The sequence below is a fragment of the Monoraphidium neglectum genome (genome assembly GCF_000611645.1).
Source record: "Monoraphidium neglectum strain SAG 48.87 unplaced genomic scaffold scaffold00422, whole genome shotgun sequence".
NCBI lineage: Eukaryota > Viridiplantae > Chlorophyta > Chlorophyceae > Sphaeropleales > Selenastraceae > Monoraphidium > Monoraphidium neglectum.
Window position 1 is genome coordinate 11,145 of NW_014013206.1, and position 15,995 is coordinate 27,139.

At 62.7% G+C, this 15,995-nt stretch overlaps 3 protein-coding genes across 3 annotated transcripts; 1 reads left to right on the forward strand and 2 right to left on the reverse strand.

The window, feature by feature from the left end:
* Positions 1 to 32: 32 nt before the first annotated feature.
* MNEG_3367 (hypothetical protein) lies at positions 33 to 420 on the forward strand (the record flags this gene model as incomplete). The annotated part of the gene is made up of 2 exons (XM_014048156.1): positions 33 to 53; positions 241 to 420. The coding sequence occupies 2 exons, from the start codon at positions 33 to 35 to the stop codon at positions 418 to 420; spliced, it is 201 nt and encodes a 66-aa protein (XP_013903610.1).
* Positions 421 to 1,032: 612 nt separating this feature from the next.
* Positions 1,033 to 4,450, reverse strand: MNEG_3368 (hypothetical protein; the record flags this gene model as incomplete). Its single annotated transcript, XM_014048157.1, has 7 exons — positions 1,033 to 1,257; positions 1,529 to 2,215; positions 2,405 to 2,583; positions 2,886 to 3,300; positions 3,565 to 3,721; positions 4,065 to 4,234; positions 4,418 to 4,450. The coding sequence occupies 7 exons, from the start codon at positions 4,448 to 4,450 to the stop codon at positions 1,033 to 1,035; spliced, it is 1,866 nt and encodes a 621-aa protein (XP_013903611.1).
* A 1,839-nt stretch (positions 4,451 to 6,289) lies between these two features.
* On the reverse strand, positions 6,290 to 13,979 carry MNEG_3369 (hypothetical protein; the record flags this gene model as incomplete). Its single annotated transcript, XM_014048158.1, has 15 exons — positions 6,290 to 6,461; positions 6,669 to 6,870; positions 7,047 to 7,119; positions 7,281 to 7,537; positions 7,872 to 8,140; positions 8,433 to 8,562; positions 8,845 to 9,023; positions 10,632 to 10,799; positions 10,988 to 11,189; positions 11,348 to 11,420; positions 11,650 to 11,906; positions 12,210 to 12,478; positions 12,851 to 12,980; positions 13,279 to 13,457; positions 13,936 to 13,979. The coding sequence occupies 15 exons, from the start codon at positions 13,977 to 13,979 to the stop codon at positions 6,290 to 6,292; spliced, it is 2,604 nt and encodes an 867-aa protein (XP_013903612.1).
* Positions 13,980 to 15,995: the final 2,016 nt, after the last annotated feature.

The window sequence follows — 15,995 nt, forward strand, 5'->3', positions numbered from 1 at the left end:
GGTGAGGGGGCGGGGGCTCTTGGGGGATCTGAATGCCTGGGTCTGTCGTTGAGGTGGTGTTGTCGTTCATGCAGGGGCGGGCACGACCTTGATTCTGCAGTTGAAAGCAGTGTCTTGCGACTTGCTCGTCCATGATCAATCCAGGATGCATCCCCTTAGAAACTCACAAAAACCCTCACACGACGACAACATGCCTTCCCTGCGCATCAACTCAACCCAAACCCTGCCTCGCGTCCGCAGGACGTCGCCGCGGAAGCCGCGCAGGCGCTGCTCGCGGCCGGCTACACGTCGGTCGCTGAGCTGGCGGGCGGGTACCGCGCGTGGGACCTGGCGTACCGCCCCGACGGGCGCAAGCGGGAGCGCGGCAACTGGGCGGACCGGTCGTCCGGCGACCTCGAGTGGTGGACGGCATCGAATTGACCCAAATCGCAGGTCAGATGGTGCTCCTGCCACCATGCCCTGCACACCTCAGGACAGCGTTTTTGGGACTCACGGGCTGTTGTTGGTGCCGGGGCGAGGCACCGCCCCCGCGTTTTTGACGCGGCCTGGTGTAATCGGCCGCACGCGCAGTGGCGTTCGACTGCTGGCCGGCTCGCAGCGGCGAGCAGCTCGTGCTCAGGGAGTGTCATTGGCTGGGCGGCTGGGGCAACGGCTCGCAAGCTGGCCGCCTGGCAGCACTCGAGGGCCTGCTGTCAGGCCTTCCAGACGTCAGGGGTTGTCCGGCAAGTCGAGTGGACAAGGTGCACCCTGTGACACGCAGGACACTGGCAGCTGGTACACAGGGACCAGCAAGCTGCAATTGTGGAATCCATTTGTGCATTACAAGATCAATAAACAAGACAGTTGATGCAGAGCGAAAGACTAGCCCCCGGTGCAGTGACGCCGCTCAACTGACAGGCTGCTGCTTCACAACTCAAATTGAGAAGTTAAATGCAGCGGTGCGCGGCGCTCGCAGCCGCGGCACCCAGCAAACGACACAGCTCAAGGAATTCGGGTCATCAGACGGCCTCCGCGCGCTAGGGCCCGACAGCCTCACAATCCGGACAGCTCAGCAGCCACCGCCTCCGCCTCCGCCAGCAGCGCCGCCGCCTCCTCTGCGGCGGCGCCGCCGCCGCCGCCGGCAGCGGGCGCGTTTGCGCCCCGGTTGGCTGCAGCGTCCTGTGGTGGCTGCAGCCTGAGGGCAAGTTCCTCCAGCAATTCCATTTGCAGGAGCTTGGTGTCAACCAGCAGCCCGGTCGCCCTGTCGATGGCGGCGGCCTTGGGTGGAAGTGAAAATTGCATGGATGACGGGGACATGGACGCGGGCGGGCGGGGGGGAGGGGGCCAGGGTGGACGCGTTGGCAGCGGCGCGGGGGGGCGAAGACTGCCCACGTACGGAGGGGGTGCAGCTGGCGCCACACGTGGCCCGATTGGGGGTGGCACCGAGCAGTCAGGGACCCCAATCCCGCCGCAAGACAGCTGGCGACCGCGTGTGACTGCAGAGCAGCACGCTCGGGTGATCGGGGGGCGGTCGCTCAGCACCTCGCACCTGCGCGGCAGCTTCCTGCGCCCCCGCTAGGCCGGCCAAATCAGCCCCCCCTTGCCGCGCCGCCGCCCTGGCCACCTCTACGGCCCGCCGCAGCGCGTCGATCCCGGCCGGCCCCTGCTCCGCCGCCGCCGCCGCCGGCGCGCCCGCGGCGGCCGCGGCCGCGGCAACCGCGTCGTTCGCCGCTGCGAGGGCTTGTAGCGCGCTGGCCAGCTCATACTGCGCCCGCAGCCGCTCCACCGCCCGCTCCGCTTCCGCGTCCCGCCCCTTGCCGTTCCCGCCGCCAAACAGGCCCCTAAACACGCCCCTGACCCCGCCGCCGCCGCCGGCCCCCGCGCCGCCGCCGCCGCCGCCGCCTGCTGCTGCCTCCTGGGCGAGCGCGACCGCGCTGCCGGCAAAACCCTGCGCCAATTGCGCCGCCTCCGGGTGCACGCTCCTACCGCCGCTGCTGCTGCTGCCGCTGCTGCCGCTGCTACTGCTGCCGCTGCTGCCGCAGCTGCTGCTGCCGCTGCTGCCAGCCCCCTGCGCCAGCAGCAGCCGTGAGAGGCGGGTCATGGACTTGGCCACCACCAGGTGGCGCCCAAACACCTGCATGCGCGCCTCGACGCAGCGCCGCATCGCGTCCTGGGCTGCGGGCAGCTGCCCGGCAGCTTCCAGGGCATCTACCAGGCGCTCGTTGACCTCGCTGGCCTGTTTAGGAGATGCAAGGTCAATGGCAACAGTCAGGATCGGAAACATCAATCAAGCCATGCGGCCTTGGACGGTTGACACTTGAGGGTGTGCAGCAGCAAAAGCGTATTGATGCCGGGCGATTGGATGAAACGTTGGAGGGTCACCGTGCCGGGTTCAAGGAATTGTGGTGGATTCGAGCCCCCAAACACGTTCCATGCAGGGCTGCATGCACGCGCGCGCCTGCGCCGCCGTCTCGCCCTTGATGGTCGTGAGGTGGCCCAGCGCCGCGGTCAGCTGCTCGGCGGCTTCCGAGTTTCGGCCCGCCTCGCGCAGCGCGCCCGCATACGCCATCCCCCATTCAATCAGGGGCGTCCCGGCGGGGTCAGCTGTGGGGTGCGGATGGGGGCAGGCGCAACAGAAGAGAGCAATGGAGGATTGGGACAGGAACACTCAGCTTGGCTTGGAGCCACCAAAGGCAACCAGCAATGCTGGGCCCAAGCCAAGAGGAGGAGGCCCGAGGTAACAAAACCCTGGTTGTAAATAGAGCTGAGCGCTCTGGCGCGACCCCAAGCTCTTGCTGATGCCGGCTGGTGTCTGCGGCCGGCCATCGCGTCAGAGGGCGCTCGCCCGTCAAAGGCTGCTCTGGACGCTGTTGCCCAGGAGCAGGCTCAGGCCCCTGTGCGCTCACGTGAATCGCTCAGCACGCCGACAGCCGCCCCCATCAGCCCCAACCACCGCTCCTGCAGCCGCCGCTCAGCTGCCGCCGCGCCCTCGGCCCCACCGCCGCCGCCCCGCCACCACCCACGAGCGCCGCCGCCGCCGCCGACGCCACTGCTGTCGCTCCCGTCGCTGCCGTCGCTGCCGTCGGCGCCCTGCCGTCGCGCCCCCAACGACTGCAGAACGCGCCCAAGGCTGAACGCGGTGTCAGCATACGGGATGCTGTTGGGCCCGAACATCGCGCGCCGCAGCGCCAGCGCGCGCTCGAGCAGCTGCGCGGCGGCTTCCGCGTCGCCGGCGTCCTCCTTGAGCAGGGCGAGGTTTACCAACGCAGACGCAAACATCCAATGCTTCTCGCCGGTGGATTCTGATAGGTGGTCCAGCGCCTGGCAGGTGAGGGGTCGAGTCCGAGGACGACGCTGACGTGGCGTCAGGTGGGCGGCCGGGGTCGCTTGGGAGAAGAGGACGCAACCCACATCTGGAAGCCGGCACGACCGCCGCCGCGGCACGCCCGCAATCGCGGCAGCCAGCCCACCTGCAGCGGTGGTCCACGCCGACGCGCCAGCGCCACACACACGCACTCACGCACACACACACACATATGCACGAACGCAACCACAGACTCGAGCGTGCCCGCGCGCCCGCCGCACCTCTTGGTAGAGTCGCGCCGCCTCCTCGCGCCGCCGCGTGTTGCGGTAGAACTCAGCCAGCAGGTTGAGCATAGAGGGGATGTGCAGGTCGTCGGGGGGAAAGCCCTTGCGCGCCTCGGAAAGCGCGAGGAGGAACTTCGCCTCGGCCTGGTCGAACCTTGGGTCCCGTGTAAGGTTGGTTGAGGTGAGAGCAATACGATGAGAGCGCGCGCGCGTGTGTGTGTGTGTGTGTGTGTGTGTGTGTGTGTGCGTGTGTGTGCGTGTGTGTGTGTGTGCATGCGTGTGCATGTGCGCACGTATGTGCTTGCATGCAGGTACCTTCGTGCATGGTTGGGTGCTGTTGCAAGGTGGGGTGGGTGGAGGCGACACCCCCACCCAGAAATGCGTTCTAAACGCGCGCAGAAAAACACACAAACACACAGACACACGACCTCACACACACAAGCACGCACACGTACGCACGCAAGCAACGCATAATAGGATCTGGCACGCACACGCACCTGCCAGCGTCGTAAGCCTCCATGCCCTGCTTGCGCGCCAGTGTCATCGCCGCGGTGTGCTCGTTCGTGATCGGGTCGTAATCCAGGGGGTTGTTGGTGAGGCCCCTCTCGTCCAGGGCCGCCGGCGCGCCGCTGAGCGGCGGCGATCCCCGCGACGGCGGCGCGGACGGCTGGTCGGGGTGCGGACGAGCGCCGGCGGCCGTGCGGGCGCTCGTGGGCGTTGGCGTGAGTGTTGTTTGCGGATGCTGCGGGGGCTGATGGGCCACCGGGCGCATACCCGTACAAAACAAGCCACCCGCGTCGTCATAGGGGCTGTCATAATCAGTCGCCGTCATGGCTGCTATCGGCCTCACCTGCGTGTCCGCGGCTGCGACTGGAGCAGTCATCGCGCACACCGCGGCCAGCGAGGCGCCCCATACAGCGAGAGCTGCTCCAGAACGCTCCGCGCCTATGGAAGGGAGGAGCGAGAAATTATCACGCATGTGTCTCCATTGAATGCGGCTGAAGGCGCTGCTCATGGACGCTCGCGCTCTCCGCCACACCTGCCACCGAAGCCGGATCGCTTGTGATCAGCGCGCGAGGGGCATCACAGGTTCTGGGACTAAAATAGATGAGTCCCCTATTACTATCACGAATGAAGCGGGCGAGCAGGGCCCCAGATCGCCGGCTCATTGTGCCGAAAGCGAGGCTGGGAGTTGCGTTGTTGCTAGTTGACTATTAATGTGTTTGGTCTTCCTGATGGGCCTAAGAGCCAGCTGCATGAACAGCCTTGCAGGCGCACATGACGCTCAGACTAGTGACGCTGCTCATTCCGAGACAAGGCAGTGTGCAATTGAGCGAAACAACCTATATCATGGTGGTTTATTTTGCACCAGAGGATTAGGCTTCAAGCTATACTGATATGCGGTCAATATACCCCACACGATGCCTTGTTGAAGTGCTCTGGTGCGGTCAACCGTTGCCCGGTGGTCAACATCCATCCCCCACCCAGCTACGCAGGCTGCGGCTGCATCCTCGGCTAATTCAATGCTGCTTTAGCCCGTCTTAAATGTGATCAAAGCCACAATTGCTGACAACGTTATGTGGTCCTGGTGATCCCCGCCGACGAAGGTGGATATTCAACATGTCCCTGGCGGTCAGATCGTTGGAGTTGGCGTGCGGTGTGGCGCAAGACTTGCGGGGCCACAGGGGAATGGATCCTTGAAGTGCATAATTGCAGTGATGCTTAAAAGTGGCATGGATCGTGCAGGACGCAGCGTGTCGACTGGACGCGGTGTGCCAACAAGTTCGGGGCACGTCAATGGGGCGCAGCGCGCCCACAACATTGGCTTGTGCACAACGTGCTTGCGAGCATCCACAGGCGAGTTTGAAGGAAGCCAACTTTGAAAGCCTGCATCAGAAGAACCTTGTAGCTAACGTACAACCTGCCCAAGGCGCTGGGGTGACTGGTGGCAGCGCGGATCCACAGCCCAAGGCCGCGCCCTTTTAACGAGCAACCAGCAACGTTAACGTAGCATGCAAAGCATGCAGTTAACGGCAGCCGCGGGACCCGTGCACCGGGGCATGCAATACGGTGTACATAAATATAGGCCGTCCAGCAGCGCGGGTGTCGAGATCAACCCACCGCTGGATCTCCTCGTCTCAGGCGCCGGCGCAGCAAGTGTTACGCCGCAGCTGCTGTGTTGTCCCATGCAGCCCTGTGGCTGGGACTTGCACATCCCAGATACTACTGGCATTCATCAACTGTGTGCCCGCTTTGCGGAGAGACAAAAAGGCAGCATGCCTACCCCGTGCTGGCTGGAGCCCCGTTGCAGGTGCTGCTGGCATCATGGATCCCACAAGCAGAACTGCCTGGCTGGCACGGCCTGCGGCAGGTCCTCACAAGCCGTCGATCTCGCAGGCGTTAACGCCGCCGCTGAGCGAGCACCCGTTGTTGTAGTCGGCTGGTACCTGGGAATAGGCTCTGGCGATGTGGTGGGCGCAGGAATTGGCGACCGTCACTGAGGGTTGGTCGCTTGGTCAAAGGTTGTGTGCAGCGGCTTACGTGCGGACGGGCCGAGCAAGGGGCGGAGCAAAGAACGGATCTGGTACAGGCCAGCCCCGTGTATCCCTCCGTGTATAGTGGTCCCCGGCAAATGCCACCCCTGCCTTGCTGAGCCGGTGCCCTGCGCAGGCAGCCCCCTGGTGTGGCCAAGCCCGCGCAAACTGCTGGCGCATTGCCTTGCTCACGATATGAGGCACACGTAGGAGCAGACGTGGTTCGTGACGGAGGCGAACTTGAATGCTAACTTGTTGGTCAGGTCAAAGAGCTTGTTGGCCTCCCAGAGGTTCTGGGTGGCCTGATCAACGGGCAGCTGCTCCGGGGTAAACACGAAGGTGCCGGTGATGTTGGAGTAGCTGTCGGGCAGGGCGGGGGTCGAGATGGATGGGGGAGGGGCGATACGGCTGTGCGTGTGCATGTGTGCGCTGTCTGCTATTGTCATGACATTAGATGAAATGTACCCACGGTATGCCCTCACAGCAGCCGTCACGGACTTGGTGGCCGCCTCGGCTTGCCCTTGTGGCCGCGCCCCGCCTGCCTGACTCTCAACGCACGCAACTCACTCGCGCCAGTAGAGGGTGCCGTCGGGGTTGCCCGTGTTCACCAGCATGTCGGGCCCGCTGCACGCCGGCATAGCGAATGTAGGGTCCTTCTTGTCCGTAGGAGGGCTGGCGCAGGGCAGCTTTGTGAGGAGGTCGTACGAGTACGTGATGCGGCGCACGGCGACTTCCTTGCCCAGCTGTTTCATCAGGGCAAGGTTGGCGTCTGCGGCGTTTGTGATTTGAGGGCGCATGCGAGGTCAGGAAGGTCTGAGGTTGCGTTGGCGGTGCGTTGTCGCAAGGATGAGTGGCCAGGGGCAGCAGCACGGGGCAAGCAGGGGAGCGAGATCAGCAGTGGTATTTGGTGGAGGCTGGGACGGTATGGCCACGGTGGTTGCTCACATTGCGGGGCGCCGAACGTGACCACGCTGATCGTGACGCTGGTCTTCTTGTTGGCTTTGAGGTAGTATGCGGACTGCGGGAGAGGGTGGAAACGTGTGGTGTGGACGCGGTTTTACAGGCGTCGCATGCAAGAGATCACATGTAATGCAGGGATCAGGACTCTCAAGTCAGGTGGCATCCACTCAATTTGCCTGTACCCGCGCGGGAGGCGCGTGCGATCCCGCCCGCACTCACCGCCAGCGCCAGCATCGGCGCGACAGCCCCGCCCAGGGAGTGCCCGGCAAACGTGATCGAGTTCACGCCGGTGGCCGTGTCGCCGTTGACCACCAGCGCCTTGAGCTGCGCCTGCACGGCTGGCCAGAGGGCGTCGAAGAAGAAGGTGAAGCCCTTGTGGGTCTCCCCCGTCCAGGACTTGCCTGAGAAGGAGTTGCCGGCAAAGCCCTCGCCTGTGAACGACCTGCCCTTCCACGAGACACGGTCGTACGCGAGATCTAGGGGGCGCGAGGGGGCAGGGGCGAGGGGCAGGAGCAGCCCATGTTTCGGTGATGCAGTGTGAAGTGTTGCTAGAACTACCATCTTAGATGGCAGGTGTGGACTTGGAGCGAGTGCGTTGATCTACGTAGAGAGGGGTGTTTTGCAAAACGAGGCCACAGCAAGAGGCGCGACGACATGGCATACACAGCCCGGGCCAACTTTCACGGAACCCGGCAGGCTGTGAACAGGGGAGGCCATCGCTTCACCCTGAGAGTCACGTTGCATGCCCTCATGAGCACCCAACCCTCGTGCCCAGGCCGCCACAAAGCCGCGTGGACCCAAGCCACCCACCCAGCTTCCACTCGGATGTTGTGTTGGTGCCCCGCACAGCAATGACGAGCTGCCTGCTTTTCTGGGGCTTGGAGGGCTCAGCCGCCTGCTTGAGGATGGCCATGATGGGGTATGACACATTGTCTGACTCCAGCACATTGTATAACCCCGGCTCCAAGGGGGCGCCGCGGCCTGACGCGGCAGTGCCGCCGACGGGCTCCCAGCCCTTGGGGACAAGGTAGCCTGTCAGGCTTCCGTTGAACTGCTTGGAGCAGGCCCAGTAGTACTTGCTGCCGCGTTGAAGAGGAGGAGGGCGCAGCCGGGATGAAAGGGAGTGGTGAGGGGCAGCAAAGGTCGCGGTCCGGGACCAGGGGGCGCACAGAGGTACTCAGATAGCCATCACTGGGATGCTGGATGGGTGCTGGCCTGGCCACCACCACCCACACACCACCGGGCTGCTGACGCTTGCCTGAGCACACCCCGCCTGCAACAACAGCCCTGCAAGCTGGCTGCGGTCGAGGCATGCCGGAAGCGCCACAAACGGTCGGGGCAGGGCCGTCCCGTCTACGTACACGCCCTCACATATTGCGATTGACGTGCCAAAGCCAGTTGTAGGTCGCTCCCTCCTTGTTGAAGAGGCCCTTGAATGCATTGACAGAGTACTTTGCAGGGCCCTTGCCAGTGATCTGGATGGGTGCGGGCTTGTTCGCAACTGCAAGCGGCAGAGGGGGGCAAGCGGGCGTCAAGATGCAGGCGTCAAGATGCACTACAGTCGGCTGCACAGCACGTGTGCGCGCCGTGCAGGGGCCCACCGGACACCCAGTCTGACCGTAGCTCTGCCTGCTGTGGCTCGCAAACGACTTGGAAGCTCCCCAATGCAAGCTGCGCCTTGGTTAAATCGACACAACAATGCAATCACACGCTTTGTTGCAGCCGGCGCGCGGGCGGGCGTTGCGTGTCATCTCTTTTGCGCGGGCGTGGCCATGCCACTCACACGACTTGGGCAGTGTGAGCGCGGACAGCGCCGGGGGCTCGACCTGTTTGCCATAGCCCGTCAGTGCGGGTGTCCTGCACGAGGCTGGCGGCGTCCCGATGAGGATCTTGTTGACTGTGTTGATGCCTGTGCTGCAGATCAGGCCGTTGCTGACGGGGTTCTTGTTGAAGGACTCGAGGCTGTGCGTGGCGGGAGCGAGGAGCCGGAGGGGTGGGGGAGGTTGGGAGAGGCGGTGAGCAGGTGCAACAGGGCGTGAGCCGGGTGTGATGTGGCGATGGGTGCACGCGACGTGCGCTCCTGACGGCGCACTTGCGCGCCCTGCGAGCAGCTCAGCCGTGGCCTGGGTGGCAGACTGGAGCGATGATGAAACAGATCAAATCACATGCCTACAGATTGCACTCACGTGGGACACAGCGCATCTGCAGTAAATGTTGGTGGGGGCCCCAACTGCAGGGCTGCTGGTGGCGCCAACGCACTGATAGTAAGGGCCATCAGCAGCGGCGCCAGGGCGCGGCGTCGGTCAGAGCGAGTTGCAATCATGGATCCGCCTGAACTCTTGTTAGAGGGCTTCCGCGAGCGCTGGCTCAGACTGCAAAATGCCGGGGAACCCGGCCGTCGGTGTCGGGTGTCTGCTTGGTGGTTTACACGGAGGAAGATCGTTGGTGAGATGAATTTAAAGCCGACACCGATCATTACAGAAATAATTCACGCCGAACGAGGAAGGGATGCCAAGAAGGAATTCGCAAGGTGGACACAGACACACTGGCTGGGTCGGCACGGGTGCGAGCGTGGGCCCTTCTTGGGTCGGCTCAGGCTGCAACTGGCAGATGTCGGTCACGATAGACCTTGTTGATGCATACGAATACACACCCGCGGCGGCTAGGCCTGCATGCGGCACCTGGTAGCGGTGTTTCGAGGTGATGCCTGCAAGCTTTGGGCCCTCATGCCCTAATTTCTGCGAGCTGGGCATGTGAAATAGCACAGATGCTTCTCCACCTGATATTTGTTGTGACAATTTTCCCAGCGCACGGCATGTAATAGTGGTCACAGGATTCTCTGCGAGGCCCAGCCGATTACGGTGTCTGCAAGGGCGTAACCCCTGCGATGACCTCTCAGCAAGGCGGCCGTGGCCTTTGGTGCTTGCGCCAGGTGCACGGGTTGATGCATCGCAGGGCAGGCTTGTAGATTATCGTGTCATTTGTGAGTCAGCACCAGGACAATGGGTTATAAGAGTGCGCCACTCCGCCGCACCCCACCTGGCGCGTGCGACATCGTTGACATCACTTCCGCCTGAGCCCGTGCGGCGGTGCCCCTGGCCGACTTGCCCCTCTGCTTGGAGGCATGTAAAGCGCTTGATCCAGCTAGACTGTGCTGTTAAGAGGGTTGTTACATGTGTGTTTCATAGGCCGCCGCTAGGATCACACGACCCCAGGCCATTGCTACCGCCGCTGATCGAGCACATGTTATTGTAGTCCGCCGGCACCTGGGAAAACGGCCTGGTGACCCAGCAGATGCAGACAATTGCAAGATTTAGGGTTGTGCAAACGAGGAATTGGGCAGATGCGTGCTGTGTGGCAGGCTGGAAGCGGTGAAATTGGGGGGTGGCAACAGGCAAGGCAACGTTGCGCAGATTGGGAGGGGGAGGCTGGACAGGCTGCAATCAGCAACACCCACTTGCCCTGCCGCCCCACCCCGCCCCGCCCCGCAGCCATGCCAATCCCACGCCGCCGTTTGCCCGTGCTCCGCCACGTCCCTGGCCCTTTGATTCGCCCGACTGCCATGCTCACGAGAATATGCAGACGTAGGAGCAGACGTGGTTGCGGTAGTTGATGAGGGCAAACTGGGCGCTGTTGGTCAGATCGACGAGCCTGCCGCCCTCCCAGAGGTTGCGCGTGTCCTGGTCAACGGGCAGCTGCGCCGGAAAGAAGTCAAAGTGACCTGTGAAGTTGGAGTAGCTGCAGGGCGGGCGCAGGGGGGGTACAGCAAATTGCATGTCAGCTGACGTGGCCGTCGCGACCACAGCCGCGTTCAAGGTTGTGCAACACCATGCAAAGCAGTGCCACGTTCCTGGCTCATGGAATCCGCCCCGGCGCACCCCGGCTCCTGGCTGCCCTCTCAGGACCCTCCGACGCGCCCCACTCACTCGCGCCAGTAGAGGGTGCCGTCGGGGTTGCCCGTGTTCACCAGCTGGTCCGTCGCGTTGCACGCCGGCATGGCGAATGTGGGGTCCTTCTTGTTCTTCGGCGGGCTGGCGCAGGGCAGCTTGGTGAAGATGTCGTAAGAAAAGGTGATGCGGCGGACGGCCACAGCGCTGCCGAGCTGCTTCGTAATGGCCTCGTTGGCGTCTGCAGAAGGAGGTGCGTGTGTGCGAGTTGGAGGAAGGACGGGTCGAGGCCGCGCGTGAGCGAGGCTTGCTTTGCAAGGGACGGCCCGCGTCGCAAACGCGCGGCCTGGAGGAGGGCGGCCGGCAGTGGCGCCCTGAGAAAGTGGGTTAGGCGCTCACATTGCGGGGCGCCAAAGGTGACCAGGCTGATCTTGACGCTTGTCTTCTTGTTGGCCTTGAGGTAGTAGGCGGACTGCGAGAGCGAACGAGGCGAGGCGGTCGATACTTCTCTGCACACATCTCTTGCTTGCGCACCACGGTAGGCATCATACAGCTAAAGCCGTCCCAGCGGCACGCATTCTCGTCACAACAGCTGCGGCACGGATCGCAAGGCCAGCGGCTCTCAACCCCAGGCCGCGGCTGCCGAGGCTCGCGCGCTGCTCGTGCGCCCGTGAGCGTGCGCGGGCGCCGCTAAGCCTCACCGCCAGCGCCAGCAGCGGCGAGATTGCACCTCCCAGCGAGTGCCCGGCGAACGTGATCGAGTTCACGCCGGTGGCCGTGTCACCGTTGACCACCAGCGCCTTGAGCTGCGCCTGCACGGCTGGCCAGAGGGCGTCGAAGAAGAAGGTGAAGCCCTTGTGGGTCTCCCCCGTCCAGGACTTGCCCGAGAAGGAGTTGCCGGCAAAGGCCTCGCCTGTGAACGACCTGCCCTTCCACGAGACGCGGTCGTAGGCGAGGTCTGGGCCAGCACGAGGGGGCAAGAGGGGGAGTGGCAGCCGGCCCGTTGATTGGTACTGCAGGTTCAAGTGTTGCTAGGGTTGCAATCTCAGTAGATGCGAGCTCTGTAAACATATGGATGTTGCAAGCAAGGACACGGCAAGTGGCGCGATATGGCGCAGCCCAGGCCAACTGGTGCAGAACCAGGCAGGCTGCAAATAGGGGGACCGTCGCCGCACCCCGTGCGTCACTCTGTTTTGCCCTCATTAGCACCCATCCCTCGTGCCCAGGCCGCCGCAAATCCGGGTGGACCCAGGCCACCCACCCAGCTTCCACTCTGGCGCAGTGTTGGTGCCCCGCACAGCGATGACGAGCTGCCTTGCTTTCTGGGGCTTGGGGGACTCAACCGCCTGCTTGAGGATGACCATAATAGGGTATGACACACCGTCTGACTCCAGCACATTGTACACCCCCGGCTCCAAGGGCGCGCCGCCGCCTGGCGCGGCTGTGCCGCCGACGGGCTCCCAGCCCTTGGGGACAAGGTAGCCTGAAAGGCTGCCATTGAATTGCTTGGAGCAAGACCAGAATTGCTTGCTGCGAAACGGAGAGGTGGATGTGTGTTCACAGGTGTGTGTGTGTAAGTGTATAAGTGCGTGTGCGTGTGTGTGTGTGTGCATGTGTGTGTGCATGTGTGTGTGCATGTGCATGTGCATGTGTGTGTGTGTGGTTCGAGGGGGGGGTACGCACAGGTGTCTAAATTGGCAGGTACCGAGGTAAGGGGGACTGTCCGCATTGCACAGCAATGCGAGGGGGAGGGAGGTGGCAGCTTGCAAGGACCGCAGGTACTGATCAGCAGTGCGAGCTTCGCAGCAGCTGCCTGCTGCCATGCTGGCCCATGCAATGCTTCGCGGAGCCGTGTGTGGGTGGCACATGCTGTTCAGGTCTCTGATGTCTGAAAGCGCTCACACGTTGCGGCTGACGTGCCAAAGCCAGTTGTAGGTCGCCCCCTCCTTGTTGAAGAGGCTCTTGTATGCGTTGAGGGAGTACTTTGCAGGGCCCTTGCCGGTGATCTGGATGGGCGCGGGCTTGTTCGCAACTGCAAGTGGCGAGGGCGAGCGCGCAGGGTGGGCAGTGGCAAAGCGGCGCCTGGCGCCGGCCGCATTGCAAAAAAACGCGCACGCGTGCACCACACAGAGGGCCTTCCAAGGCGCAGCAGCAACAGTGCGACGCCGCCAACAGACCAGCCAACCAACCCTCCAAATGGTGTGTGTGTGTGTGTGTGTGTGTGTGTGACGGGATTCTGCGTAGCTCGCCCCAGCGGCTTTGAAGCCCCCGCGCCTGGCAGCGCTTCGCGTGCTGTTTTCTTGTGCTCCGATTGCGTGCATGCCACTCACATGACTTGGGCAGCGTGAGTGCGGACAGAGCTGGGGGCTCAATCTGCTTGCCAAATCCTGTCAGGCTGGGGGTCTTGCATGTGTCCTGCGGCGTCGCGATGACATTCTTGTTCACTGCGTTGACGCCGATGCTGCACACGAGGTTGTTCTGGTCCACATTCTTGTTGAAGAGGCCGATGCTGCAGCAGGCGGCGGCGGCGGCGGGGCGGATGTGGGCGGGATGGCTACCGGGGCGTGGGGACGCATGGCGACTGGACAGCGATGCCAATGAGCTCTCACGGTCCCGTGACCTTGCCCTCACGTGGGGCAGAGGGTGTCCGAAAAAACAGCAGGTATGGGGATTTGCGCCAGTGCTGGGTGCGCAAGTATGGAGATGAAGGCCACCACCAGCGGCGCCAGGGTACGTTCCCGGCCACAGCGTGCTGCAGCCATGGAAATTTGCACGACTTTGCGCGATCTCCTTCGCGGGCAGTGAGGCCGGCGTTGGAACGTGGACGCACTCGGTGCCCGGGGTGTCTGCAAAGTGGGTGCCACAAGCTGTCGACAAGCGATGATGCAACAAAATTCAAACCAAAACGAGTGCGAGTACAATGCTGGACGCGGAAACGGGAAGGGTTCGTGGAAGCCACCACCCTTCCCAGGAGAAGTCTGACTCACCCAGGAGACACTGGCCAGTGATGAGGTGTCAGTAGCCAGGTCATTGGGTAGTGAACAACCAAAGCAGTAAAAGCGAGAATTTTGGCTCAACACCAGCCCACACGACAGGGGCGCCTGGGTGCCGCGAGCGGCTGTCAGTCAGTTGTAATGCAAGGCAATGCATTACATCACATTACATCATGCTTTTACAGCGGCGAGGAACAACTACTGGCTCCTCATGAGGGGTCGTAACGCCCCCAAGCGGCAGCAGCGCTCCCAATGCGCCTGCGCTCCGCCGCTCCCTGGGGTGCAAGGGGTTGGGTACTATGACTCAGCCTGACGATTGTGCGGCCACTGAGCCTGTAGAGCAGTAGTGTAGGGTCCAGGGAGATCCAACAAGTAGTGCTTGATGAAGGAACTGAAACGAGCGTGCTGATAATGGTGGTGGCCCACCAAACCTCCCAATTCGTAAGAGGGCAGCCCCCAGCTGTCAGGCTTCCGCCTGATTGCAACTACAGTACCCAAAACCCAGAGCCTGCCCTGTGCAGACAAGCTCACTGCACGGCGGCCCTGCACCCCAGCCCAGTGCAGCCAACGCAATCCACAATCTTCCGACAATGCCAGCAGGCATCAGCCGTGCACACAAGCGAGCGCGGTACCAAAAAGAAAGTCGACAGTGGGGACGACTGGTTGGGAAAGGTTGAGCGGTTTTGGGAGATTGTCCTCTCATTTCTGGAGGTTGTGCCGCCTCGCTCCTTGCTTCCTGGCGCGACCCACTCCTGGCATCCCCCCAAGCAGCTGCTGTAGCAGCATCAACCGCCACAACACAGTACTGCCCATGAGTACGCCCCGCATGTCTCCTCCCGTTGGTTTGCACATGGCATCACCACCACCCAATGACCCCCTTAACCCCCGACTGACGCTGTTTCGGGTCGGGACTGTACAAAACATCTGACGGACAACAGGTACTGTAGCACATGCAGGGATGCTAGTGACAGGTGCTTTCAGGCCACCGGCTCAGTGTGAAGCCCTAGCTTGTGCACTTCAGCTCTCTGTCACATAAATTGACGTGGACATGAGTGCCGGTGGCCTGCGGGTTCCGCCTGGCATTGTCCAAAAACGTAGCAGGGGTGCCTGATGCAGTGCTCGGAAGGTGATGGCGTCCCAGAAGTTGCATTGATGATTACGCCAAAGCCAATCATGAAGTGCTGGCGCCTGGGCTCGGCTCTCAGGCGCGTGGTGCGATCACACGCTGCAAGGATGCATGCCGCACCTGCAAGGGGGGTACGGCTCGACAGCTCGCGTTGTTCAAGATGGCAGGGGGCCGCAAGAACTGCATCCGTGCTCTTGGCGCAGTGGGTGATTGGTTTCCAGGAAACAAGGCCTTGCATCGTGTATACCACAACTGTGGAGTATAATAGTTCAAATGCTGCAAACAGGTGGATGGCCGGTGTTTGAAAGGAAGTGCAACCCAAATAAAGGGAGGCGGCACTCGCACCCGACAACGGAGCTCGTTTCGATGCACCCAAAGCTGCGGCTGCTAGCCACCCGCCGTGGTGCTGCTCGGCCCCGTCACGGCAAGCAACTCCCCAACTGGCATATCTTTGCATTTGCTCCTGCATCTGGCCGCCCATCGCGCGATCCCTCTGAGGCGCCAGAGACCAACCATTGCATGCTGGCATTGCGTTGACGCTGCGGTGATGGCTTGCGATGACCCGGTGTGTGGGTGTGTCTCTGCCTGTTCGTTCGTCATTCATTGTCTGGGTCGCTCGTAGGTACAGCTGTTGTATCGCAGTCGCCATATCCCGCGCAGATCGACAAACCAGCACGCACAGCGCAGTCTCACCTGGATCGAAACCATGCGATTGGCACGGCAGCCTATGACAATCCGAACCCATCGGTTTCATCAAAGTACGCACAGGGCAATACGCAAGCCGCTTCACCTGCAGCGGCCGTCCAAAGGGACCGCCATCAACTGCAGTGGTGACCAGAGCGTCACCGCAGCGGGAGCACGCACGCCGGCATCCGCAGCGGGCACGGCACCCGTGGCGGAGCCGCTGCTTGTCACCGTCCGCAGTAGG